The sequence below is a fragment of the Salvia hispanica genome, chromosome 4 (genome assembly GCF_029641045.1).
Source record: "Salvia hispanica isolate PSC_SH4W2 chromosome 4, Shi_PSC_v1, whole genome shotgun sequence".
Lineage (NCBI taxonomy): Eukaryota > Viridiplantae > Streptophyta > Magnoliopsida > Lamiales > Lamiaceae > Salvia > Salvia hispanica.
Genome location: NC_142695.1, coordinates 46,333,245 through 46,358,621, shown reverse-complemented (window position 1 = coordinate 46,358,621; position 25,377 = coordinate 46,333,245). Strand labels below are relative to the sequence as shown.

Sequence of the window (25,377 nt, the reverse complement as noted above, 5' to 3'; positions counted from 1 at the left end):
AATGTCTTACCATTTAAAATAATTATCACTAGGGTATCAAACGTATCATTTTCAGAAATTAAATGTCCTACAAAAATTCATTCTTGACGAGGCATCTGAACCATAAAGGTTTCTCTGCCAAGCCTTTCAAGAATTCCATGTCAGGCCTTTACAAAGCATAATGAAGCAATGGGCTTTCTGGGAATCATACGTTAGCTTTGATTTTCAGCCAATGAATATACGTATAGTTTAGTTACAAACTAAGTATAACCAAAAATGTTACAGTGCCTGTTATTAGACTGGGATAAAATCAGTTATCAATAGCTGATCAGTTAGGCCTAAATAAAGGATTGTTTTAAATTTAGTATCAAGGAAATTTTGACCCATATTAGAGGCTGGCCCTCTCTACAGTTTGTTGGGCCTAGCCCATATAGGAGTACTTGATAACCAATGCAACGATTGCATCCAACATCAACTAATACAAGGTTTCATTAGGAAAAGGGAAAGATTAAAGTCCCTTTTGGTCCTTAACATATGACGATTTTTTGATTTTAGTCCGTAACATTATCTTTTGAATTTTTCGGTCCTTAACAAATAAAAATCGATCCATTTGGTCCGAAATGGATGGAGCTGTTAAAAATTAACAGTCAACTAAGTTTAAATCAATTTTGACCGGATTAAGACTTTTGATTATATTTAATTAATGTATAATATCTAGAAAAATAACACAATTTTAAGTAAATAATAATAATAACTATTACAATATAAAATTAAACATAAATTGATATAAGAAAAGAAAGAGGAATCGCGAAATCGAAATCTCCCCCTTCTCTCTGAATCGCGACTTCGCTCCAGCTCACAATCTATCTCACTTTGCAAACCAGCGAAATAAGCCTAGTTTCGCCGGCGAATCGGAGTGATTCGCGGTGGCGATTTACATACAAATCAACCCTCGATTAAACCCTAGCTCTCGCGAAATCGGAGTGAGATCCTCGATTGATGACAAAATCAAACTAAAACTCTCACATTCGGTCTCCGGCAGCGGCATTGAAGAAGTCACGGCGTCGTCTTCGTCGATTGGCTCACACCACTTGAAAAATTGGCAATCATTTCTCTCACAAACAAAGTATAGCTTCCCCCTTGTTGGTTTTTCATAGGTGGTGACGATTCGGAGTGAAGCCCGATTCTTGCAATGACAAAATTCGTACCGGAATCGGAGGTCACGTCCACCGCCACTCCCACCGGTCTCTCTGCTGTAGTTCGAACGGTCCATGGTTGGTGAGTTGAGCTTACTTGATGGAAGATGAAGAAGATGGAAGATGAAGAAGGAGGATGAAATGAAACGATGAAGAAGGTGGGAGATGAAAAGGGAATTCTAGGGTTTTTAAATGATAGCATTAAATGATAGAAGCAAATAATTTAATAAAATTAATTTTTTAAAAATAATTTATTTGAAAAAGAAAAAGAAATCTAATTTTAAAAGTCTTAATCGGGTCAAAATAAACTTAAGTTTCGTTGACCGTTATGTTTTAACGGCTCCGTCTATTTCGGACTAAATGTGATCGATTTTTATTTGTTAAGGACCAAAAAATTCAAAAGATAATGTTACGGACCAAAATCAAAAAATCGTCATATGTTAAGGACCAAAAAGGACCATTACTCAAATGGAAATAAAATGAATGGGAGTGTCAGAGTAGAGATGATTTGGAAGAATAGCCATATACAGCAAGATATCAAAGGTCAGTTTAAAGAAGCATTTCTAGTTGTACGTATATTGGGAATGCCAAGTGATGAAAGAGTGGGAGGGAGATGGAGATCAGCGCAACCTTCTGGCCTCTCTCTGAGACTCGAGGAGGGTAAGAACATCTCCCTCCCTAACAGGTCTTCTGATCATCGATAAATTTAACTCTCACCTGAGTCACCTGCCCCCGAGACCCTGTCCGATCAATTACTTCCACCACAATTGCAATTGCGTGCTTGATTTGTTTCACCTGTCTCCTGCCAAGAAAACAACAAACCCCACACATCAACTAATTGTTCTTCCACCAAGCGGGACTCTGAATAAATTCTAGCAATCAAGCATCTACCACAATGCTTGCACATAATTCATCTTCTGGAAAAATAATCCATCCTTCCCCAATGCACCATCCCACACTAATACTCTACATGAAGCTTGGATTACTAAGCTAAATAGACAAAAAGGAATTCTCATAATCATCATATAACCAAAGTCTAATTAATGATAATTTCATCCAATCTTCCAATAACTGTGAATTGAGCTGTGCCTGTCATTACAACCACAAAGAGAACGATACTTTCCCAAGAAGCAACTCTTACAATTATAGAAAGCAAGCAGTAACGAATCAACATGAATAATCAAATTAAAAAAATCCCTAAACCTGCCAAATTATAATTAAAACCAAACTCAAACTAGTGCAACCAATCCATCATCAAACAGATATAATCAAAATGGTAAATTCCAGCTAAAAGCAAATCCACTGCAAATTGAAACAAAATAAAACTCAAACTAGTGCAACGAATGAATCATGTATACAGTCAAAAAGGGAAAAACGCTTGATTCATCACATACCTGGAACAGAGTATAGAGATTGGGAACGACGATTTTAAAAATGGCTGAAAAAGCCTTATAAGAGATTCAATTTAAATAAGGACTTTTGAGACTGTTTTATTTATAAGATACGAGTACATATTATTATATGTTTAAGTACAATTGAGTAGAGCATGTGGAGAGTAGATTAGGCAGCGGGGGATGCCGTGATCTCAAGGACGGTAAGGATGTCTCCGACTTTGACAGTCTTCCCATTTCCTGGCTTGGTAGCAAGGGAGTCAGTGCACACCATATTCTGTCCGAAATAGACGTTGCCTTTGTCCTTGTTGTTTGGTCGGAGGGCTTTGTGGCTCGGAGAGTGTCGGTGGGCTCGGAGGAGGCGGCCTTCCCAGTTTCCTGATTGATAGTAGGTATCTTGCAGCGGGAGCATAGCTTCACACCCTTAAATGTTGCATTCTTAATCTTCATCTCCCTCCATCCATCTTCACTAAAGGCCTCGCACCCATCCACTACGATACTGCATCATTTCATTTACTATTATTTTCTTTTTCTACTCCACAATTTTCATATCTTATCTCATACATACTTGGGTCTGAAGCGGTTCACAGCTACAGATTCCTTGAGACGAGCGTTCAATGCATCCATTGATCCCTAATTTTCATATTTGTTGTATGATGATTGGTGTGTATTTATAGACTTAATTTGACTATATATATTAAAGAGTTACCTGAGACAGCAAGAGGAAAGGATACATATCAGCAAACATAACACTGTATCCAGGGGCGTAATCGGCCTCCACCTTCCTCACTCCTGATACTAATCAAGCAATCAATTCAAAGTTAATACTACTATTAGTTAATAGATACTCCTATAATTGAAGGTATTAACCATGGTTAAAACGAACTAGGCGGGCGGGGCTGCCTAGATAATTAGAGAACCATTGTGCAGCAGCAGCTCCTTCATCAAAAGCAGACCCATTCCATTCCCACACTGAGATTCCACCCACCACATTTTCACCACTGCTGTTTGATTTCACCAATGGAACTTTCAAGACTTGCGTGCCAGAGGCCTTTATCTCTACATATATATGCATCATATGAATCAGTGTCCACTCATTGGTTAAATAATTGAGGAAAAATAGTACCTAAAAAAGAGTGGCTATTTGGTTGGTAATTGAGAGAGAATGCTTCGTGTGGGACTTGGGTTTGGTTCCACTCTTTGCGTATAAGCCCTGCCTTTGGAGTTCACCACCACCCATTGCCGATCCCACCGGAATCCGGTGGAGCAGATCGGAGCCTCCGCAACGGATATTCCACCGCATGATTTTATTGGGTACACATATATTGACTTCACTTCAACTCCCATCTCTCAACTCTACCTCCCTAATGGCCAACTCTTACCCTCCCCATATTTATACACTCACATATTCATCATATAGTATTTATGGAATATACTATTCATTAGTACACTCTAATTAACATAAACATCAAATTAGTATTATTGTTTTGTTGCGACATGCCGCATGAGAAATTGTGATATAGTATATACAAATGGGTTGGATATATATCTCATTACATCGAAATATTCTTCATTTTATTCTTCCCTATCTCTACTTTCTCCTCTATCTATATCTCCGATCCACATTATGCATCCACGAATTTGGGTATGAATTCTTTAATTATTGAGATAAGGGAGACACGTAACACTATTCAGTCTACAGATATTCATATTGATTCCTTTCAACTTTTTTCATATTTCAATTCCTTATCATCATGCACCTCTTTTCATATTCTTCATTTTATTTTCTAATACATTCCTATCTTATCTCTTTGGAAAATATCTATCCTTGTCGAAGTACTACGTATACGCATGACCATATGGATCGACGCATAAAAAACACTATTTCCATATGCTTTTGTAGTCAAAGTAATAAAAATACTAGTATATAGTATTACAAAATGCGTGTCACACAAAAAATCGTAACAATACATTATAAAATTAAGGTTAATCTAAGAACTGTGTTCATGTAAGAAACTTGTGATATTTTCTTTTAGAGGGAACTTTTTTTGGTCCACGAACTTTGCCAAAGTATCATTTTAGGTCCGTGAACTTTGAAAATATCATTTGAGGTCCATCAACTATGAGATAATATCATTTGAAGTACTCTTTTACTATTTCCAAGTTTTTCTAGACGAAAATACCCTCAATACCTTAAAGGGTATATATTTTTAATAAACTTATCATATACTCATATTTTTTATAAATATCTTTACAATATATTTTTGACGATTTTTCTAAATATAATTTTATCATATTGTGACATGCAAGTTAAATTGCTTCTTCAATTATTTATATTAAAGAATTTTAAAATTGAATATAGAACTTCTTTAATAATAAAAAAATTGAATAAGGATTATTTCTTGCATGTCATAAAATTAAGTGATAATATTGAAGGTCAAATTATATTTAAAAAATTCATCAAAAATATATAGTAAAGATATTTATAAAAAATATGAGTATATCAAAAGTTTATTAAAAATATATACCCTTAAATTTATTGAGGGTATTTTCGTCCAAAAAAACTTGGAAATAGTAAAAAAGTACTTCAAATGATATTACTCCATAGTTGATGGACCTCAAATAATATTTTCAAAGTTCACGGATCTAAAATGATACTTTGGCAAAGTTCGTGGACCAAAAATGATGTTCCCTCTTTCTTTTAATATTTATTTTAACAACTTTTACCCATCTTTCACCGCCATTTTTCTTCACCCAATCTCTGATGTTCTCTGATGCAATTCTATAATTAGCCCAATTAATATCTTAAGCCCTCAATGCTATCGGCCCAAGTAAATCCTACTGCTCCAGCCCAGTTTTCTTTCGCCATTCTCAAAAGGTAAATAATAGTCAAAATAAATTGATATTAAAATCCGTTGCCAAAGTAGTAGTGTTGGTATGCACGTCCGTGTTTAGCAAAACCAAAATGTATCAAGCCAAAGTTTGATGTCACCTACTCAATTATTCAATACCAATACCGGGTTTATGCTTCTCACGTTCATATAATAATTGTATATAAATATGAGCAACACCAAAATGAAACTCAAGTTATTATTCATACAAACAACTAATGGAGTCCATCAGCTTCTACGCATTGATGCTACTGTTGGTGGTGGCAACAGCAGTGGCGGTCGACGGCAGCGGGTACGAGTACGACGAGGATCTAAGTTTATCGTTCTACCGTAAGAGCTGCCCCGACCTCGAAAAGATAGTCCACCACAAGCTCAAAATCTGGTTCAAAAACGACTCCACTCTCGCCCCTGCTCTCATCAACCTCCACTACCGGGATTGCGCTGTCAGAGTACGTATTTCATAAAATTAGTCCACTTTCTATTTCACCAAACATTACATTATCCTACTAATATCATGGGTCCCACTACTAGCTAACATACTTTTGTTATTTTTGTCTATATTATCTCTCATGCTTTACTAATTACGTTGTATTCTTGTAACATTGAAGGGATGCGATGCTTCGATTCTCCTAGACCACAAGGGAAGCGAAAGAAGAGCCAAGGCCAGCGCTTCCCTACGGGGCTTCCAAGTCATCGACGACATCAAATCCGAAGTCGAGAAAAAATGCCCTAAAACAGTCTCCTGCGCCGACATTCTGGCATCCGCAGCCAGGGACGCCACAGGGGCCGTAGGCGGCCCCTTCTGGTCGGTCCCCTACGGCCGTAAGGACGGGCGCATCTCTGTGGCGAAGGAAGCCCAGTCCCTCCCCAGTGGCCGCGAGAGGATAACCGACCTGATCGAGCTCTTCCAGTCAAAGGGGCTGAACGTGCTCGACCTGGTGGTCCTCTCGGGGGCCCACACCATCGGGAGAAGCAGCTGCGGCAGCCTCCAGCACAGGCTCTTCAACTACAAGGGCACCCGCAAACCCGACCCCACCATCGACCCGAGGTACCTGAATTTCTTGCGGCGGAAGTGCCGGTGGGCGTCGGAGACCGTGGAGATGGACGGCGTGACGCCTAAGAAGTTTGACGTGCAGTACTACAAGAATTTGCAGAAGAAGATGGGGTTGCTATCTACCGACCAAATGTTGTACTCCGATTCACGAACGGCTTCGATCGTCTCTGCCTTGGCTTCGCAGCCGGAGGTTTTCCAGCAACAGTTCGCGGCATCGATGCTTAAGCTTGGGAAGATCGTCGATTACTCTGCCGACGAAGATGATACCGAGATTCGCCTCAAATGCAGCCGCGTCAATGCCTAGATTATGAAATTCATTTTTGTATGTTTTGCGTTTCACTGCATTCAATTGCATGTTATCTCATTCGAATCCTTTCAACATTATAACCTTTCAATTTAATATATATACCTATTTTTTACTTCCTCCTTCACTTTTAATTTCACTATAAGCACGGATGGATGAATATGGTAGATTGAATTGATTAATAGTAGTACTATTATTTTATATGATGGGTGTGAGAGAGATGAGACAAGTTGTGCACACAACGTGCCACACACGGTATTTCAATATCAAATTGCAACCCCACATACCATTGTTTTACCGATGAAACGATCTACTTCAATGAATGAAAACTTATCGATGTTATAATTGCAAAAAAAACAAAATACTTCTCCCTAATCCATGATTATATATTCCATATTTGATCGACACGGGTCTTAAGAAATTGTTTGACTGTATATAGAAAAGTGAGTAGAAAAGTTAGTGCAACGTGTGATCTATTTTTATATATTAATTTTATATTAAAATGTGAGTAGAATGAGTTAGTGGAATGTAGGGTCCATTTACCAATATAGTTTAAGTGAAATGAGATATTTATTAGAGGACGGACAAAAAAACAAAAAATGAGATATTTAATGGCGGACGGAGGGAGTAACTTTTTAATGGTTTCATTTTAGAATTCATGTAAAATTTATAAATTTAATAAAATTTGCATTATTATCCTCTCAAGATTATGAATAATTAATCACATCCGACTGTGACGGCCCAATATTTCAAGTAAACGGCCCACTAATGAATTGCTTATCCAAACAAATCGAGTCGTTCACCACAGTCCACAGCCGAGAAAGCTTGGATGGGAGCTTACAGAGCTTCCATGGCGTCTTCATTTTCATTGGTCCACTCCGCTACCTTATTGAAGAACTCTATTTTCCTCCGCCGCAGCAGAGTCCTAGCCTTTTCTCTCCACCTATCGCCTTTCTCCACCTCCTCCGCCACTCTTTCTTCGGATGTACTTCACGCGCATAAGAAGTCCAGACAACCCGTTGCCGCCACGCTTCTCGAACTCGGCGGGGTCAAAGTTGCCAGGGATGGTAAACTTCACACCTTACATTTTACTTTTCACACGCAATCTCAGCTTCAATTTTTGAAATAGTGAGGATGATATTGATTATTTCTAGCTGTGTATTCAGATTGTTCTAAGGAATCCTAATGCAAACAAGCGATTCCCTTATGTTATTATTTTAATTTTGATAATTAAACTTATAAATGTGCAGAAATTGTGAAGGATGATCCGACGAACAATGTTCCTGATTCCATTTTCTCAAAGCTTGGATTGCAGCTGCATAGGAGGAATAATCATCCACTCGGCATACTCAAGAATGCAATTTTCGATTATTTTGACACCACCTACCCCAACAAATTTACCAAGTTCGACGATTTATGTCCAATAGTCTCTGTGAAAGCGGTAGGGTTTTTTCTTGATTGACTGATTGCTAGTTTATATCTGAGTTTTGACTACCGTGTCTTTACACATCCAGTCTAATTCTTCTGTTGAATTTCATCATGTCGTTTGGAGCATGTATACTCTCTTCTTGCTTTCAATGTTGGATGACAATTGATGCTAATCCCGTACTTTACATATGAACCACTATAAGAAAGGTCGAGCATGATGCTCTTAGCAAGTTGCCTTTGGCTGGCAAGGAATTTGTTTTGAGGTGCTTTCTATAATATAGTTCCATGTGCTTGCCCACAAGATCAACTAAGCCTAAATGTTGATGCTCAGTTATGCTAAAAAGTTAGCCTACAAAATATTAATGTTTCACGAGTGGATTACAAATTAGGGACCTAAATCTTCATGCAACTTGTAATTGTTAGAATAATATGATGAGTAGTCACATACAGCATCAAAATGATCAGCATATCCGTAGTCAAACTTTGGAAACTGATTTGATGGGAAGCTGGATCAAAGTTGCCAGATTGGACAATTAACATGTTCCTTTAAATACTGAACGATTCACCTAATTGGTATTTAGACACAAGATCCTAATCTTTCCGTTTGCTAGCTGGTCTTACCTCCAGGGCTTATTCTTGCGACCTAATGAGAAGATGTTAAATTAATTTCCTACATCAAGACAATAGCTTGGGGGGTCTCTTAGATATTGGCAGTAATTCACCATCTTGAATCCTGCAGATTATCGTATTCTTATCTTACCTACAGGGCTTAATCTACAACCTAGTGAGAAGACGTTAAATTTTTCCTACATCAAGACAATAGCTTGGGTTTCTCTTAGATATTGGCAGATAATTCACCATCTTGAATCCAAAAGATTATTGCATTCTTGTCTTCAGCCTTTCTCAAAAAAGTCGTGTGATGCAATTAGACTTTTGCCTGCACCAATCCTGGTTGATGCATTTAAAAGATGTATTTGTGTGCTTGCAGAACTTTGATGATGTGTTGGTGCCTGCTGATCATGTAAGCAGGAGTTACAATGACACATATTATATAGACTCTCAAACTGTCTTGAGGTGCCATACAAGTGCACATCAAGCTGAGTTACTGAGGGAAGGACACACTCATTTCCTTGTCATGGGAGATGTTTACCGCAGAGATTCAATAGACGCTACCCACTACCCTGTATTCCATCAGGTTTGCAATTGTGGATAATTTGTGACTCTGGAAATCTGGTATAGTAGTGAAGGCACTTTTTATGCTTAACATTCAGATGGAAGGTGTACGGGTATTCAATCCAGCTGACTGGGAGGGATCTGGGAAAGATGGCACACAATTTGCAGCTGAGGATCTTAAGAAATGTCTTGAGGGTTTGGCACAACATTTATTTGGTACGGTTGGACTGAAATAAGTCCCCCATCTTTATTTCTCAACAAAAGATATCATGAGCCTTATTAGTCTGTTCATTCACAATATCTGGAATTGGGGGAGTCTTGTGTAAGACTGTTTGGGTCAAGATTTCGCACGACCTACCCGTACTCGGATCCTAACACAACCAAACACCAATAAAATGGAAAATATGGCACTAAATACTGTGTTTGATCTGGATAGTAATACCATATTGTGAATCATTAGGCTGGCATGACGGTCTCACACAAGTTTTAGTGTTTAAAATCAAATGCATCCACTGCGTGATTCTTGCACGCATAGAAAAGGAAATGTATGTGAAGGATCTTGTTGTCAGGTGCATGTGTGACAACATTGAACTGAATGGACAGATGCATTAACTGCCTTTTGCTGCGAGAGATGCAGAGTTACATGCAAAGTGTTGTTGGTGATACTCCTTCATATCTTAGAAAATTATGTTTCGTATAATCATATCACAGTTCTTAACTGATTAATAAATTTTTGGTGCACCAGCTAACTTAATTTCCTCAAAGTTGAAACTTATTTAAAAGCGATGATGGCTTGCTGAGTCAATATCCCAGCCATTGATTTTGAAGATCTTTTCAGGCGGTGTGGAAATGCGTTGGATTGACACATATTTTCCCTTCACCAATCCCTCATTTGAACTGGAAATATACTTTCAGGTATTCTTTTATCTGTATTATAAATATTATAAAAACAATATAACCCTGGATACATCTTGTTTTTCTTCATCTGTTTAGTAGAGTTTTAAAGTCTTTTGCAGGTTGTTACTGATAAGACACATAATTTCTACTTGTCCATAAAATATAAAATAGAAGCTTTGACCTATGTACTGCCTTGTTTGCTTTTAGGTAGTTATAGCAATGAACCAGTTCTTCATTTGTTTTCTTTATAATGAATTTCTACTGATTTTGTTTTAAGTGTTCAGGAACAATGGCTGGAAGTGTTGGGTTGTGGAGTGATGGAGCAAGACATACTGCGAAGAAACGGAAGGACTGACAATGTTGCTTGGGCTTTTGGGCTTGGACTGGAGCGCTTAGCTATGGTTTTATTTGACATTCCAGATATCCGTCTTTTCTGGACTACTGATGAGCGATTTACTTCACAAGTATATAATCTTTTGAATACTTTTCGCTTAGTTTTCATCAATTCTTCAATATTTAAAATCAGTTTCTTATTTTGTAGTTCTCCAAGGGCCAACTTGGTGTTAAGTTTAAGCCATTTTCAAAGGTATGCCTTTGTCATTACTGAGAATTATCATCAATTTACATTCACTTAGCTTATTACATTGATTAAAAAGGTTATAGACAACTCTTTTAAACCAATTTTGCAGTTTCCTCCATGTTATAAGGATATGAGTTTCTGGATCAGTGATTCATTTACTGAAAACAACCTGTGTGAAGTTGTTAGAGGTATTGCTGGAGATCTTGTTGAGGAGGTATGTTCAGTTTTATTTTGAAAAGACCACTTAACTGTAATAATGACTGCTCATGTTTGAGGTTGTCAACACTTCGGGGTTCAACTTGTTGTAATCATGATTCCTAATGCACTTTCAACCCGTTTCCGCAAATGCTCTTACCTTTTTTAGAAAATATGACGCTTGGGGAGAATTATATTTATAAAGCTTCTTCCTAAGCATGCATTCTAATCAAACAATCCTACACATGAAGGCACTAAGGGGAAATGCTGTTTGAACTCCATGTTTCCTTTGACAAGCCTACCAATATTAGTGAGGCAATACTGAGTGTGTAGTTTTTGGCAGGTGAAATTGATCGACAACTTCACCAACAAGAAAGGAATGACGAGCCATTGCTACAGGATTGCTTATAGGTCAATGGAACGGTCACTTACTGATGAGGAGATCAACGATTTACAGGTAACATTTTGTAATACAATCGTTCAAAATCTTATACTACCATATCATCAGCTACTGAAAATTGTAAATTGTGTGAAAATTGTGATGCAGTGGAAAGTGCGGGAGCAAGTGGAGACCAAGTTGAAAGTTGTTCTTAGATGAGCATTTTGTTTTGTTTAAGATACTTGTATATGCATCTTTTATAGCTTGGGCTGACAGAACCAGCTATACAAGGTAATAAATTTCATGCAACTTTTCTGTTGACCAGCATTTTTGCTACACACATTTTTGTTATGACTTTGGTGATTGAAGTTTGTTGTTTTGGGGTTTTAGCAATTTAGCCTCTCCCTCAACAGCATAACCATCTTGCATATGATGTACAAGAATGATTTTCGTGCATTTCAGAAACACAAAATTAAACATGTTCAACACAATTTTGGTAAGATGCGAGTCATGGTTACAAATTTTATTCTCGTGTCAGCATGTCTACCAACTCGACTAAATACAACAAAACCGAACTCATCTCAAACACCGAACAAGCTTGCTTGTTACACCCTTGTTGGACAAAAAAACGACAGAAAAGTAGGTAATTTGGCTAGCGGTATGGGGGAGCTCCGAGCAGCTCTTCCATAGATGCCAACTGATGTTGCAGGAAGCTGTAAATGGCTTCAGTCGTCATGGATGCAACACGAACCACGACTCCCATCCCCTGTCACGCCATCACCAAACAGAAACTCATTTTTATCACATAGTCGCTTTATATGTCATATACAAAAGCTAGAGCGAAGATGCACCTTAGGACCAAACCTACTGCAAGAGGCAACAAAAGTTGGCTTCATGTCTGGTTTAGAGGAACTACTCGAAGGAAAGTGGAACTGCTGAGACATTATCTTCTTGACATCTTCCTCAGTTTGCTTCTGAATTTGCTGCAACTTAGGCCTAATAAAATGTACATTAGTAAGTATACTATAACTTGTGAGAGACAAATAATAGATGATGGTGATTTCTCCTTTACCCCAAAAGCACAATCATGGCTATTGCTTGGTAATCTTTCATGCGATCACTAATAGCTCCATGAGTTGGTTGCTCTAACAATGTCTGGCATCAGAATCCCGATCAATAAACAATACTCCCTATTCAATTTCCATCAAAGGAAAGAGTATGAAGAGATACCGTGTCAAGAAATACAGGTTCACCGTCTTGTAGAAGAATGCGATTAGTGCTTTTGTAGTAAGAAAATGCCCATTTTTCGCCTCTTTCATGGCGGCCACTAGTTATCCAGTCTACCAAGAGCAAGCTCGAATCAGTCGCAAGTGTGAAGTTCTGTGTCTGAGAATATCTTGCAGTGGAGAAGCAAGTTACTGGATCGGGTATCACCACCAACAGAGCATCTCGCCCAATGCTCGCCTACTGCAAAAAAAAAAAAAAAAAAAAAACAATAATAATAACAAGAGCAATTATGAATTTGACATGAAGAAGCAAGTGAGTGTGAATTTGAGTAATCTTATTACCTCCAGCAGCTGTTGAGAACATTTGGAGGCAATAGACTTGTAAACCTGCATAACATAATTTCTACTTTTGAATGTGATCTGAGAAATCAGAGACGAGGAATTGAGTGAGAAGATCGCACCTTTGTAGAAGATTGAGTTGTCAAAACTGCAATACAGGAATCCGCCACCGTAAAATCAAAAGCAATCGAATCGCCCTACATTCAAATCGTATTAACTGGATTTGGATTCAATTCAATTCAATTCAATTCAGAGAGAGAGAGAGTGTGTGTACAGAAACGATGCCGCCGCCGTAGGTGATGGTGTAAATCCAGACTACATCGGTTTGGGAGGAGCCCACCTGTTGACAAGATAACGATTTTTTAAAATGGAGATGTGATTTTTGATTGAAACGAAATTGAAAAAAAAAAAAAAGCGACCTTATTGGGGACGATGAATTTCATGGGGTACTTGGAGAAGCAGCGAGTTAGAGTGGACTTCCCTTGTACCTTCTCCACAATCAACTTTCCTCTCTCCATCCTCTCTCTCTCCTCAGCACATACCCTTGTGTGAGGGTTTTATACAGGAAACAATATTTTATTAGTACTCCTATTCAGATGAAATGAGAAGAGAACATATTTTTTTTTGTAATCTGCAATCGTATCGAACAAATAGTGAAGTCTGCTAGAGCTAGATTAATGATGAATATTGGAATATAACACTATAACGCCACTACACTACCTTTCTTTTCTATCTTACAAGAAAACTCTACATTAAATACCACCAATATTCTCTAAATTACACTAGAATCAGAATCTGCACTGCAAAAATGATCAGTATCTAGACAAGGGACCCATAATCTTCGCTTCATCGCAGCCATCAGGATGATCTGATAATGTCTCTTCTGAAGATACGTACTCCTTCCCATCGTCCGCTAGCAACTGCAATTGCGAACGGGCTTTGCTTGAATCTCCACTTCCTGCAGGCTCTTCCAAACCAGGCGAACCCTCTTTTGCTTTCTCTTCCACATTTTCAACTGGATGATCTGATTCTTCTTCCCTAGCAACAGTATCTACCTCGGGTTCCATGCGTTCGGTTTGTTTTTTCTGAGGCTCACAGGTAGCAACCAATTCAAGAGCTTCAGGAGAAGGTGACAGTCCTGCAATGCAAGTCTTAGGAGAAACTGGTGCAGATGAAGATGGCTGACTTGTTTCTATACTGAGCCCAGGCATGCACGCATCGACCTCAATCATGGGGAAACCAGAACCTGAAGTCCCTTGAGCTGTGGAGGTCGAGGCAACATCTTCTCTAGGTCCATGTGACTTCTTCTTTTTCTTCTTCTTTAATCTGAGCAAAGGATCCTTAGGCTTAGGTGGGGGAGGTCCAGGAACAAGAAACGGAGGAATCTGGGATGAGCCTTCACCATATAAAACGCGAACTGATTGTGCTATAGCGGATAAAGTAGGAGGCAACTCAGGCTCTGGTGATTTAGCGGGAGCATTCACTGCTTCTTGAAGCCAATGAGGCAGTTTTCTTTTCAGAGATGCAAATCCAGCAGCCTCTTCCTTTCCTTTAGACTTGGAAAGGTTTTGAATGTTGTTATGATCAAGAACTGGATTAGAACACGCCGGGTCAGTGCTTCCTGCGTTATTAAGGCCAGGCACTATGCCCAAACCAGCTGCATCCCTTTGCTTCAGCCTTTGCTGCATTGCAATAGAATCCAAGCAATTAGTGCCTAGTGAGTTTAGAAGAAACGGCGACTCCATAGGAGCACCAGTGGACCCAAACGGTCTTTCAATGTTTCCTGCGAAAAATTCATAGGGCAACAGCCAATTCACACGCGGTCCATCCGATGGTTCTACATGTGGTGCAGCGGATGGTGGACCAGTAAGGCCCAATCTCATGTCCGTTAAGTGTGAATGAAACTTCATTGGCCCATTGAATTTTGTACCGTGCAATGTTCGTGCTACCATTCCATCTGAGCAAGCTCCGTGCATTGCCCGTGCCATCATCGCATCAGAAATCCCAGAAAGAGGAGGATTGGAAGACCTAGAAGGTACAGGCAGTTTCGGTGCAGGAAGTCCTGGCCCATCCAGGATCTTCAGTTGCTCTTCTTCCCACCTTGCTGCCAAATCCTCAGCGGTTTTATACTTTGAAAACCTCAACCTTGGATCCTGTATCATAGATTCCCAATTGCCCCTTCCATGCCTACGAACGCCTATCCAAAGATAATCAAGCTCATCCTCGGACCAGATATCTGACTTCGATTTCTTTTTAAGCAGGCTGTTTGATCCAGCTCCAGTTCTCAGAATAAGGTTTTCTAGAACCTTCCTATGGGTTTCAGGAAAAGACGGGAATGGAGGTTTCATCTGGCTTGGGCCTAATGCTGGAGGCATGTCCTGTTCTTGTTGGTTATACTTCGATGGATCTGGTGGGAATTTGAGATTGGGCAAAAAGGGCAGCATTGGAAGATTATTATGGGCAGCTTCAGATGATTCAGCAACTCTTGATCCCAATGATAAGCTTGGAAACATATCAGGAGCTGCACTCAGCAAGTTTGCACCCGGAATTGAATATCTAGGCAGCAACTTCTCATCAAAAGGCAGTTTGGGCAGTAGCATCTTTTCTTGAAATTCAGAGAATGTACCACCAGCAGTCCCTGAGTTCTCCATAGTTCCCTTACCTTTACGGATATTCAGAGAATGCTGCAGAAAAGACAAAACTCGGATGAAATTTCAATATATAAGTCTAAACATGAGTCACAAGGCAGACGTATAGATAGTTACTTACTGGAGTAAATGATGGATATTTTGGGACATCACTCTTGCTTGGGGCTTGAGAAGTTCCAGGTAAAAGATCAGGCAACATATACTGAGCTACCTCATTACTTTTGCCACTGATTTCATTTGACGGGCCAGAGGCAGAACAGGAAGCAGGTAAGGGAAAATCTAGTCCAACCCCTTGCTTGGCTTGTCGGTAAGGTCTTGGGACTTTCCTGTGCAGCATCTCCATATTTTTTGGAGCATTAGGCGCACATAGTCCTACCACTGGCAGCAAATTGTTGCGCATAGCCTCTATAGAGCTAGTGCCCTGCCACTGATCATAATTCCAGGGCAGTTCTGGAAGACGCCGTCCGGTAGACATTGCAGGAAGATCCATAGGGAAATTAAAGTTTGGCTTTGGCATCCTTCCCAATCTTAAGGCTGAGTCGGTCATGCTGTTGCGTCCTACCGGTTGATCGTGATTATTGTCTTCCACATTAACTGTAGGTTTTTCTTCAGCACTTCGAGATTCAACAGCCGTTTGATTGTCTTCATGAACATTAGGAATTAAGACTAGACCGTCGGGTCTCTGAACTGGAGTTAAAGATTCAGTCACATCATCCCTTCTGGCTAATCTTTCCTTTTGTCTCGCACGAAGTTTGGCACTGGTGAAACAATGAATGTATCAGATTTATACAATTCTCCACTGACCTTGAGCAAAATAAGGACTCTGTTTTTAATCAGGATAATTCAGAAAAGAATTTTGTATTTGACTTCACAACGGCCATTTAGTCCTACAAATAGCAATTGGAGCTTGTGCAATTCCTGTGCATTGCATGTGTAGACAAACAAGCACGACATCTGTTATGTTGTCATGAGAGGTTTCAATTGAATGATCAAAATCATTAGATGTTTAGATCTATTTATGATGCTTTCTTACTGTGCATAATAGTCCTGCAATAAAATGCCAGCAGTTTGACTCCTGAGGATAAATTTTTACTGTGACACACCAATAATTCAGTGGTCAAATATATACTTTTTTATATCATTCCTTGAAGAAACACAGTAGGAAACAAAGACAACTTATTTGCATAAACTAAGAAGCCCTAGAATTACATGTGATGAAAGAATTAAACACGAGCGCTAGGATAAACAGTGATAAGAAACAAAGATTGACTTCTTAAAATGAAACTTACAATTTTTCTTTTAGAGCCCGTCCTGCTGGAGTGTACTCACGTTCAGGCTCTGGTTCACGCTCTGGTTCCTCTTCAGCTCCACTCTATCATGCCATAGAATGACATTTACTAGACTATTCCAAATGTAACAAATTTAACACTCACTAAAAACTACCAAATATATTTCAAGCTACCAAGCTGTAGTATATTATAGTATGCATGCCCATTCACTGAACATAAAGCTAAGTTCAACTAGCAGAGAGAGTGAGAGAGGTAATAGTAATACTTCATGCGGTGCTTCAGTAGTATGAGCTACGTATGCCTCCCTGTAAGAAACAGCTTTTCTTAGGCGTTTCCCACGACCAAGAGCTGCTTCCTCCTCATTCTGATATTTCTCCCATCTAAAAAAACAGAAAGCAATTATCTAGCAATTATCTGCAGGGGGCTAAGAGGTATCTGCAGTGCTTAAGTTGTGAAAGATTAATAAGTGGGAGGTTAATTTGCAGGATGGGCGAATGCTTAAACATTTTGAGGTAAGCATTTTTCTTTTGTTATTTGTCATGGCTGCATACCTTCTTCAGGTTAATTCTGAAATGATTTCAAGAATTCAAGTCCAATTTATTACTCCCTCCGTCCCACAATAAGAGTCACATTATGCCATTCGGTGCATCCCACAATAAGAGTCACATTTCACTTTTACCATAAATGGTAAGTAGGTCCACATTCCACTAGCTCACTCCACTCAGATTCTATTATAAAACCAATATAAAAAAGTGGACCTTATATTCCACTAACTATTCCAACCCACTATTCTTTACATTTCTTAAAACCCATGCCCACACCAAATGTGACTCCTATTGTGGGACGGAGGGAGTATTTTATATCATGAAGATTTTCATAAATAAGGTTCCACTAACTTAACTTTAAGGTCCTTCCCACATAAATCTTTCTCATTAATAAACTGATTGACAAAGTATTAGATGTGGCACAGACAGGGACGGAGCCAGGAATTTATACTGGGAGGGGCAAAAATATACATAGGCAAAATTCAAGTATTTTAGATGGGGCAATTAGTGAAATTAAACTATATAAATTTTATATTATATAAATTATATATATGTGAGGAAAATGGAGGAGGGGCATTTGCCCCTTCTTGATACATGCTGGATCCGTCCCTGGGCAAAGAGAAGTAGCAGATGGTGGATACCATATGGCTACATAATGACTAATGAAACATACTATAAGATTGAATTCCTTACCTAACTCGCAGAAGCTTGTCCCATTCATTTTCCTCATTAATGATGACCAAATTGTCAACTTTCTTTTCAAACCTATGTTCACTTGCATCATTGATTGCCGAAGGGTCTGCTACTGTTCCAGCTTGTTCTTCTACAGGCTCATCATTCCATTCTATTGACTGAATAAAAGAAATAGAAAGTGTGAGGAAAAAGACAGCTAGTGCAGAATGCAGATAGAAGTGACAAAGGAAGGAACTCTGTAAAAGGGTTTATGAAACAGGGAGCTGGTTTACACCTTCACTGAACCAAGCATGTCATTCTCTAATCCGGATTCGGCATTTTCTGGTGAACCAGACTGAAGGTTTGAACGGTCCAGCAGTTTCAGAATGGCATTTTCATCCCATACAACCTTACTACTGCCATCAGCACATTTGTCTTTGTATACATCCCCAAGGCCACCAGTTCTCCTCCTACTACTTGGTTCTACCTCTGCAGGTGCTTCATCTTTATTGTTGTTCGTTTCACCATCTTTTCCAGCCATGGAAGGTGAATCACCAAAAAGTTCTTCTGTGCCCCACTTTAGGATGTCTTCCACCTCCTTCTGAGATCCAGATTTGTTGACGAAGAGTTGGTCAAGCATCAGCTTTTTCTTTGCAAGCTGCAAGATACGCTCTTCAACACTTGCACGCACAACAAGCCTGTAAACAAGAAGTCTTTTGGACTGTCCTATTCTATGTGCTCGATTCATAGCCTGGATATCTGCATGTGGATTGAAGTCCGAATCATATATAACTACAGTATCAGCAGTTGCCAAGTTGATGCCAAGGCCACAAGACCGTGTTGATAACAGGAACACAAATCGAGTTCTGTCTTGGTTAAAACGTGCAATTGCAGCTTGTCGTTCAGTCACAGAAACAGAGCCATCAACCCTCTCATATGTCCTAGGTCCAAATTCTATAGTCAAATAGTCCTCAAGGATATCAAGCAATTTCGTCATCTGTGAAAAGATAAGAACTCTGTGGCCTTCTTTGTGTAATAGTTTAAGCATAGAATGCAGCAGAGTCAGCTTAGCAGATGCTTTTATTCTCATTTCATGAAGAAATTCCACTGATCCGGATTCAGGTTCAGTGCCTGGCATGAGATAAGGATGATTGCACACCTTCCTTAACTGCATAACGATATTCAGCATTGATTGCTGAGGAGCGCCTTTCCCTATGTTACGTAATATCTGGTAATTCTTAGTAAGCATAGCACGATAATATTCTGCCTGAATAGATGACAACTCAACAGGGACCACTCGTTCTATCTTGGGGGGAATATTCTGCATAGCATCCTTTTTCAGTCTCCGAAGCATATGTGGAGCTACGAGTTTCTTCAATTCCTCCACCTTCTCTGCAGTTGTTAGATCATTGAATTTCTCCTCAAATAAAGCAAGTGAAGGAAATGCATCCTGCTGCAAAAAGTTCAACAGATTGTACATCTCCCCAATGTTGTTCTGAAGCGGAGTACCAGTCAACAGTACTCGATGCTGGAAGGAAAACGTATTCAACAAACCAAACAGCTTACTGCTAGAATTTTTTAGTCGGTGACCCTCATCAACCACAAGAACTTCCCAAGGAACTCCACGTAGGTACGAGGAATCACATAGAACCATTTCATAAGTAGTCAAAAGAACATTGAATTTGAACGAAGAAGACTTCTCATTTGATCCAGCAGGATTGCAAGCATGCCATTCATATTGACGTATAATGGCTCTTGCCTTTGTGTTACCATGATATTCCACAACATTGAGCTCAGGCGCCCAGAGAGCAAATTCTGACATCCAGTTGGGCATTGTAGACAGAGGTACCAAGACCAGACAAGGAAGTGTAGCGTTAAACTCAAAATACAGCGATGATAAGAAGGCACAGGCCGACACGGTCTTCCCAAGCCCCATTTCATCAGCAAGTATCACATTTCTTGATTTATGCCAACTTTTGCGCAGCCAATTCAATGCTTCCAACTGATGTGGGAATAAAGAACCTCCAACCAACTCTTTAGGCTGTTCTGTGAGATTAATGACCTCATTTATTTGTAGATCACCCCTCCTTTGCTTAGAGTCAAGCTTTGTAGCATCATTCTCCAACGTTTTTCTTTCAAACCTGAAGAACAAATCAATCAAGTGACTTGACTTTGCAATGATGGGGTCATCCAGTCTTTCCCAAGTGCATTCATCATAAGGAAGACATGTCCACTTTACATATGCTTCAGTTGCACCATCTGCCGAGGACCTTGTAGCAATTAGTCTTTGGGGTTTCTTCCATTGTTCCTTGCATAAGTTCATTGTGGCTGTTCCATACTTTGCCTTGTAATTCTCCAGTTTCCGCTTAGCTAGAACTTTCAGTTCAGATTCAGGAATCCAAGTGTCGTGGACATGAGATTTGCCAACCCACTTGACCAGAAACTCATACGAGACGGTTAAACAAGACTCTACAAGTTTCCTTTTCTGAACACAGTTCTTCCTCATGCTCTTTTCAACCTCTTTTTTGCCACCATTATCATCAGAGGCATCATCAGTCTGACAATCCTTTAAAATCCTAGGATTTTGACTGTCACTATCTTCATCATTACTTGGACAAGTGTCTAACACCATATCAGTCTTCTCATCTTCTAGGACCTTCTTGGAAGTTTCTGCTGTATCGGTGCATGAGATATTGCCATCTTGACATTTGTTTTCTGGTACCAAGGAATCAGAACCTTCAATTTCTCCACTTATGGAATCCATGACACTTTTTTCTTTATATTCTTTGGTTGCTGACCTTTTGTATACTTGTAGCTTATCTTTATTCATACTATTTTCTGTCTTCCTCCCTTCATCAGAACAATTTGCAGCATCCTGAAGATCCTCGGCTAAGTCTCCTCCCTCCAAAGGCCTTTGGAAGCTAAAATTTTCTTCCGATTTATTCACATCTTCTGCAACCAAAGAATCTGTTGAAGGAGATTCACCAGCATTGACCACCACATTACAACCGGGATCAATGTTATCACCACGAACTCGACAACCAATTACACGATCAACCTGGTATCATAAAATAATAAGAAAACTTGGAGATAAAATGGCAGTCAGGCATCTATGAAATATCAAATTCGTTTGCTACAAGACTAATTGAATGATGTACAGGACATTCGAACCTGATGTAGTGCAGTACCAATCTCTTGTTCAACATTCACTTTTACAGCAACTTGTGCTTCGAGTGAATTATGTGCTGCATCTTCAGTAACGTCCTGCATCAAAAGAATCATATAATATATTAATCATTAGTGATGAAACACCCTAACTGCATGCAGCATATATAACACTTGTGGGTAAATCAAAAGAAACCATTTACATCCAGGACAACAAGATGCATCATAATATTTAGAGACACATTGAGTGTAGCAACAACACCAAGCTGACAGGCAAGGTAAAATGCAGAGGAGAAAGGGATTTTGTGAACAAGCCCTAATATGCAATGAACATATGTAATAAAGTGCACATCATATCTCCGCTGTAAAATGCTTGATATAATACATTTTTTGTGGAAAGAATCAGCTCAAAGTGCAAGTCTGCCACCTGAGTTTGCTTACTGCTAATCATCGGACTCCCACGCCACATTGAACTGTCATTGTTTTACCAAGCTCTTAAAGGTAAACAAAAACAATCACGTTAGGTATAACCTCAGTTTTCTCAAATCAGATTTTTTTCCTTTTTAACAACTGGTTCATGTATCTTCATTATAGTATATTTTCAAGCATCTGGCATTATTTTGAGGAGTTAAAATAATGAGAAAAAAAATTGTAAATATACACTACTATCCCTGCATTTAAAAGGTGGTTTTCTAGTTTGAATATATACACTCGTGATTAGAGTATTGAACAGAGAACTCAATGTTTCGTGTTGTTCATTTATTCTTCACGCCCTGTTCGACAACAAGGCTTTCAAGTAACATTCATATGGTTTTATACTCATTCTAAATGTACAAGTTTCAGCATGAAATATGATGAAGAATAAAGGATGTCATATCTAGATTTTTAGTGAGAGGAAATCATGATTAAAGAAAGAAAAAGACCTCATCCTTTGGAAGAACACCAGCCGTAGATGCTTTAATATTCTTCTTAGTTGCGGAAGTATCTTCACCAGCTATCTTAAATTTTCCCTTTGATTTTGAAGTGCCTGAACGTCGAACACTGACTTTGATTAGTCCTTTTTTAGAAGGTTCAGAACCAGATTTGCCCTTAATCATCTTAAGCCTCTTTTCATTATTGTTGGAACACGATTTTTGTTTTCTTTTTCTTGCTGCTGGGCTAGAAGCTTCCAGTGAAAGAACAGGTTCCCTTCCGGGTGAAAACTTTTCAGGAGATGCCTTGGGATTTACGTCAGTAAAATCTGCATTAGCTTTTGATTTCTTTTTCCTTGACAATGATCCTGTAATGGGAGCCTTCCTGTTCTGTGCTTGTACAAGTGCATGAGAATCTTGCTCTTTTTCATTAACATCATGAGATAAACTAGCATCCACAGAGACATCTTGAACTGGATTTAACTGAACTAAATGATTGGAGGAAGCATCCAACTTCTTAGTTGTTCGGCTCTGGCGAGATGCAGGAGATTTTCCTTTATCTGAATTCCTTTTCTTCCGAAGAATGGGAGCATCAAATGTCTTGGCTACCTTGTCAGTTGAAGATGATTCAGCCTCAGTCTTTGATCTACGAATAATTAATTTTGTCCGTGCGCGTTTCGAAACAGGATCCATATTATTCATGCTCTCTGCACAAGAATGTTGCTGAAGGCAGGTTGGACATTCCCATCTACCAGTTGGAATGCGCTACAGAATTCAAAGTAATAAATGAAGCAAATAAAGAAGTAAAGGATTAAAAATCTTTGGAAATGAGTCATTCAATAACATACCTTCAAAGCGGGATCCAAACATTCAAGATGATATGTACGGGGACAGCTATCACAACATAGCAACTTTCCACCAAGCTCACAGACCACACACTCGTAATAATACTGTACAATAAAAACAAAGATGCATCTGACATCTAGCTCAAAAGTCTTTACACAACTGTACTATCCAAATTGTGGTAATATCTTAATGATTTGCACGCAATTGGCAATAAATCTCGGAAACCCTAATGCAAAAAAGGGAAGAGTACAAGTTTCATGGATTGAATTTCTGAGCTTAAGATACGTATTTATGCTCCGCACCATCCCATTTATATTTAATAATAATATGATGTAACTTCGTCTAAATGGCATACACTATGTCCTAGATTGCTCAGTAAGTTATTTGATAAAGTATAATATTGAAATGGGTTGAGTTTAATGTTGGCCTCTTACCCTTTATTTTTTTAATTGCCATACCAATTACTAGGCAAGTTCTATTTGAAATATGAACCTCTAGCGCCTTCTGCTCCTACATTTAACCATTTTTAATAAATATAAATAAAATTCCTATCCATCTAACTAACAGATAAATTTAGTAGAAAAAATATCCAAAGGCAATAATAAACCACATGGAGTAAAATATCTTGCAAGCACAGTTGTGCCAAGAAAAGATTTGTGCATCTATTAGAGTACTTTCTCAGTTCCTTAACTTCAAATCAGGTTCACGGGTTTGCTTATGGAAACAATACGTATAAACAGAATAAGAAGGAAATGAAAATTCAACTAACCCCGTCGTTGCCTTTTCTCTTCCCTGAATTTTGCTCTAGATTATCGTCCTCTTCCTGGTCATTATTTAATCTAGTAGTGGATGAAAATTTTACAGGTCTGAAGATTTTCCCTCTGTCACAAGACTTATCTGTACCGGATGGTAGCTTCCTACGTTTGCGCTTCAACACCCAGTCTCTATTAAGCAAGGTACTATTCTCTGAACCATTTTCTTTCATTGCCAGTACATTTATACTCTGCAGCGGAATAACATAATTATTGGAGAGTATACACTATACATGGAACTAAAAAGCATGAAACTTACACGCAACAATCGAAACTTATCAACATCATTTCCAAAAAAATCCTACAAAAAGACTTTAAATGGTTCAATCTTGAAGAAAATAAACAATATATGAGGTAATCTATGACCGAAATCTGCATATATTCAATAATGCATTTGATTTATGGGAGATTAAAACAGCCTTATCATCCCACACTAATGAAAACTAACCTAAATGCAGAAACCAAATCCCCCATTACCTAATAGGAATCACCTATAACTAAAATTGATCTTAACTAGAAATCAATCAAAGCGTAAAGCCTTACATGCAACAGCTAATATTGCAGGAAATTATACAACAGTGTAAAAGAATCAATATTGAGCTGGTATTGCAAAGACTCGACTCGAAAAAACAGTACCAAGAAAGAAAGAAATAAGCATTCACCAAACCTCAGGCGTGGATCAAAAACTCCCAAAAACTAACGAAAACCAAATCTTTCCTACCTCTTGAGGAATAGGAAGTGATGGGAATTGCGGGAACGGTGGAGTGGAGCACAAAAAGGGGGTTAGGGTATATGACTAGGAGAGAACGAGAATAAGGGGGAGAGAGAAAGAGGGGCAGACAATTGGAAATAAAAATAGAGAGAGAGAGAAAGGGAAATGTAGAGAGAGAAGGACTAGAAAACAAATACGGAATCGCCGGGGTAATAGGACTTTGGGGGTTACACACAAACTGGCACCTGTGGGAACCGAGCCCCCTTCCCCTCCTCCACTCGCGCCTCGACACGTAGCTCTCTCCTCTTCCCAATTCTCTCCTCTCACTCTCGCACTTCCTCATTTTTCTCCTCACTACAATTCTTCAATCTTCTAGCGCGCCTTCTCTCTCTCTCTCTCTCTCGAATCAAAGCAACGACAATGTGTCGTTGCAATTATAGCCACCATCAAGTGCAGTCCTTGATCATAATTACTGCTCCAGAATATACATGCTTCTGGATTTAACGGCTCCAACTTTGCTTAGATTTAATTGCCCAAAAAAGAAATCTTGTTTGCATTTTATGGAAGAATCCTCACTTGCTACTTGCTGATTCGAATTTTGCATAGATTTAATTGCCCAAAAATGGAATCTTGCTTCCATTTTTGGAAGAATCCTCACTTGCTACTTGCCAATTCGAATTAGTAAAATTAATAGAGAATGTCAAGACTCAAATTAGAATAAGTAAGTAGTACTATAGTACTTTTA

The 25,377-nt window shown here is 38.9% G+C and overlaps 4 protein-coding genes and 2 pseudogenes across 6 annotated transcripts; 2 read left to right on the top strand and 4 right to left on the bottom strand.

The window, feature by feature from the left end:
- Positions 1–694: 694 nt before the first annotated feature.
- Positions 695–2,073, bottom strand: LOC148929294 (small ribosomal subunit protein eS28x pseudogene; annotated as a pseudogene).
- On the bottom strand, positions 695–3,973 carry LOC125195232 (uncharacterized; annotated as a pseudogene). The gene is made up of 6 exons (XR_016137717.1): positions 3,693–3,973; positions 3,437–3,625; positions 3,276–3,364; positions 3,135–3,199; positions 2,067–3,065; positions 695–1,977 (listed from the first exon to the last, which is right to left on the bottom strand). The product of XR_016137717.1 is annotated as an uncharacterized LOC125195232 (transcript).
- Positions 3,974–5,671: 1,698 nt separating this feature from the next.
- On the top strand, positions 5,672–6,929 carry LOC125196775 (Peroxidase superfamily protein). The gene is made up of 2 exons (XM_048095394.2): positions 5,672–5,906; positions 6,066–6,929. The coding sequence occupies exons 1-2, from the start codon at positions 5,676–5,678 to the stop codon at positions 6,813–6,815; spliced, it is 981 nt and encodes a 326-aa protein (XP_047951351.1). The 5' UTR covers positions 5,672–5,675; the 3' UTR covers positions 6,816–6,929.
- Positions 6,930–7,601: 672 nt separating this feature from the next.
- On the top strand, positions 7,602–11,856 carry LOC125194145 (phenylalanyl-tRNA synthetase class IIc family protein). Its single transcript, XM_048092199.2, has 10 exons — positions 7,602–7,882; positions 8,066–8,256; positions 9,232–9,438; positions 9,515–9,632; positions 10,255–10,331; positions 10,598–10,777; positions 10,855–10,899; positions 11,003–11,107; positions 11,432–11,545; positions 11,636–11,856. The coding sequence occupies exons 1-10, from the start codon at positions 7,645–7,647 to the stop codon at positions 11,684–11,686; spliced, it is 1,326 nt and encodes a 441-aa protein (XP_047948156.1). The 5' UTR covers positions 7,602–7,644; the 3' UTR covers positions 11,687–11,856.
- Positions 11,857–11,902: 46 nt separating this feature from the next.
- Positions 11,903–13,583, bottom strand: URED (urease accessory protein D). The gene is made up of 8 exons (XM_048092200.2): positions 13,452–13,583; positions 13,307–13,372; positions 13,155–13,229; positions 13,036–13,080; positions 12,698–12,931; positions 12,540–12,622; positions 12,319–12,463; positions 11,903–12,233 (listed from the first exon to the last, which is right to left on the bottom strand). The coding sequence occupies exons 1-8, from the start codon at positions 13,548–13,550 to the stop codon at positions 12,120–12,122; spliced, it is 861 nt and encodes a 286-aa protein (XP_047948157.1). The 5' UTR covers positions 13,551–13,583; the 3' UTR covers positions 11,903–12,119.
- A 51-nt stretch (positions 13,584–13,634) lies between these two features.
- Positions 13,635–25,278, bottom strand: LOC125194143 (protein CHROMATIN REMODELING 4-like). Of its 2 annotated transcripts, XM_089056274.1 has the most exons (12): positions 24,642–25,278; positions 24,180–24,221; positions 23,878–24,111; positions 23,111–23,212; positions 22,275–23,027; positions 21,358–21,450; positions 18,482–21,244; positions 18,208–18,365; positions 17,235–17,349; positions 16,970–17,052; positions 15,802–16,438; positions 13,635–15,716 (listed from the first exon to the last, which is right to left on the bottom strand). In XM_089056274.1, exons 3-12 carry the CDS (start codon positions 24,091–24,093, stop codon positions 13,845–13,847), a joined length of 6,792 nt encoding a protein of 2,263 aa, XP_088912400.1. In that variant the 5' UTR covers positions 24,094–24,111; positions 24,180–24,221; positions 24,642–25,278; the 3' UTR covers positions 13,635–13,844. The 2 variants fall into 2 exon arrangements, with proteins under 2 accessions (XP_088912400.1, XP_047948153.1); XM_048092196.2 differs by lacking the exon at positions 24,180–24,221 and having other exon boundaries at positions 13,684–15,716.
- Between the last annotated feature and the right edge of the window lie 99 nt (positions 25,279–25,377).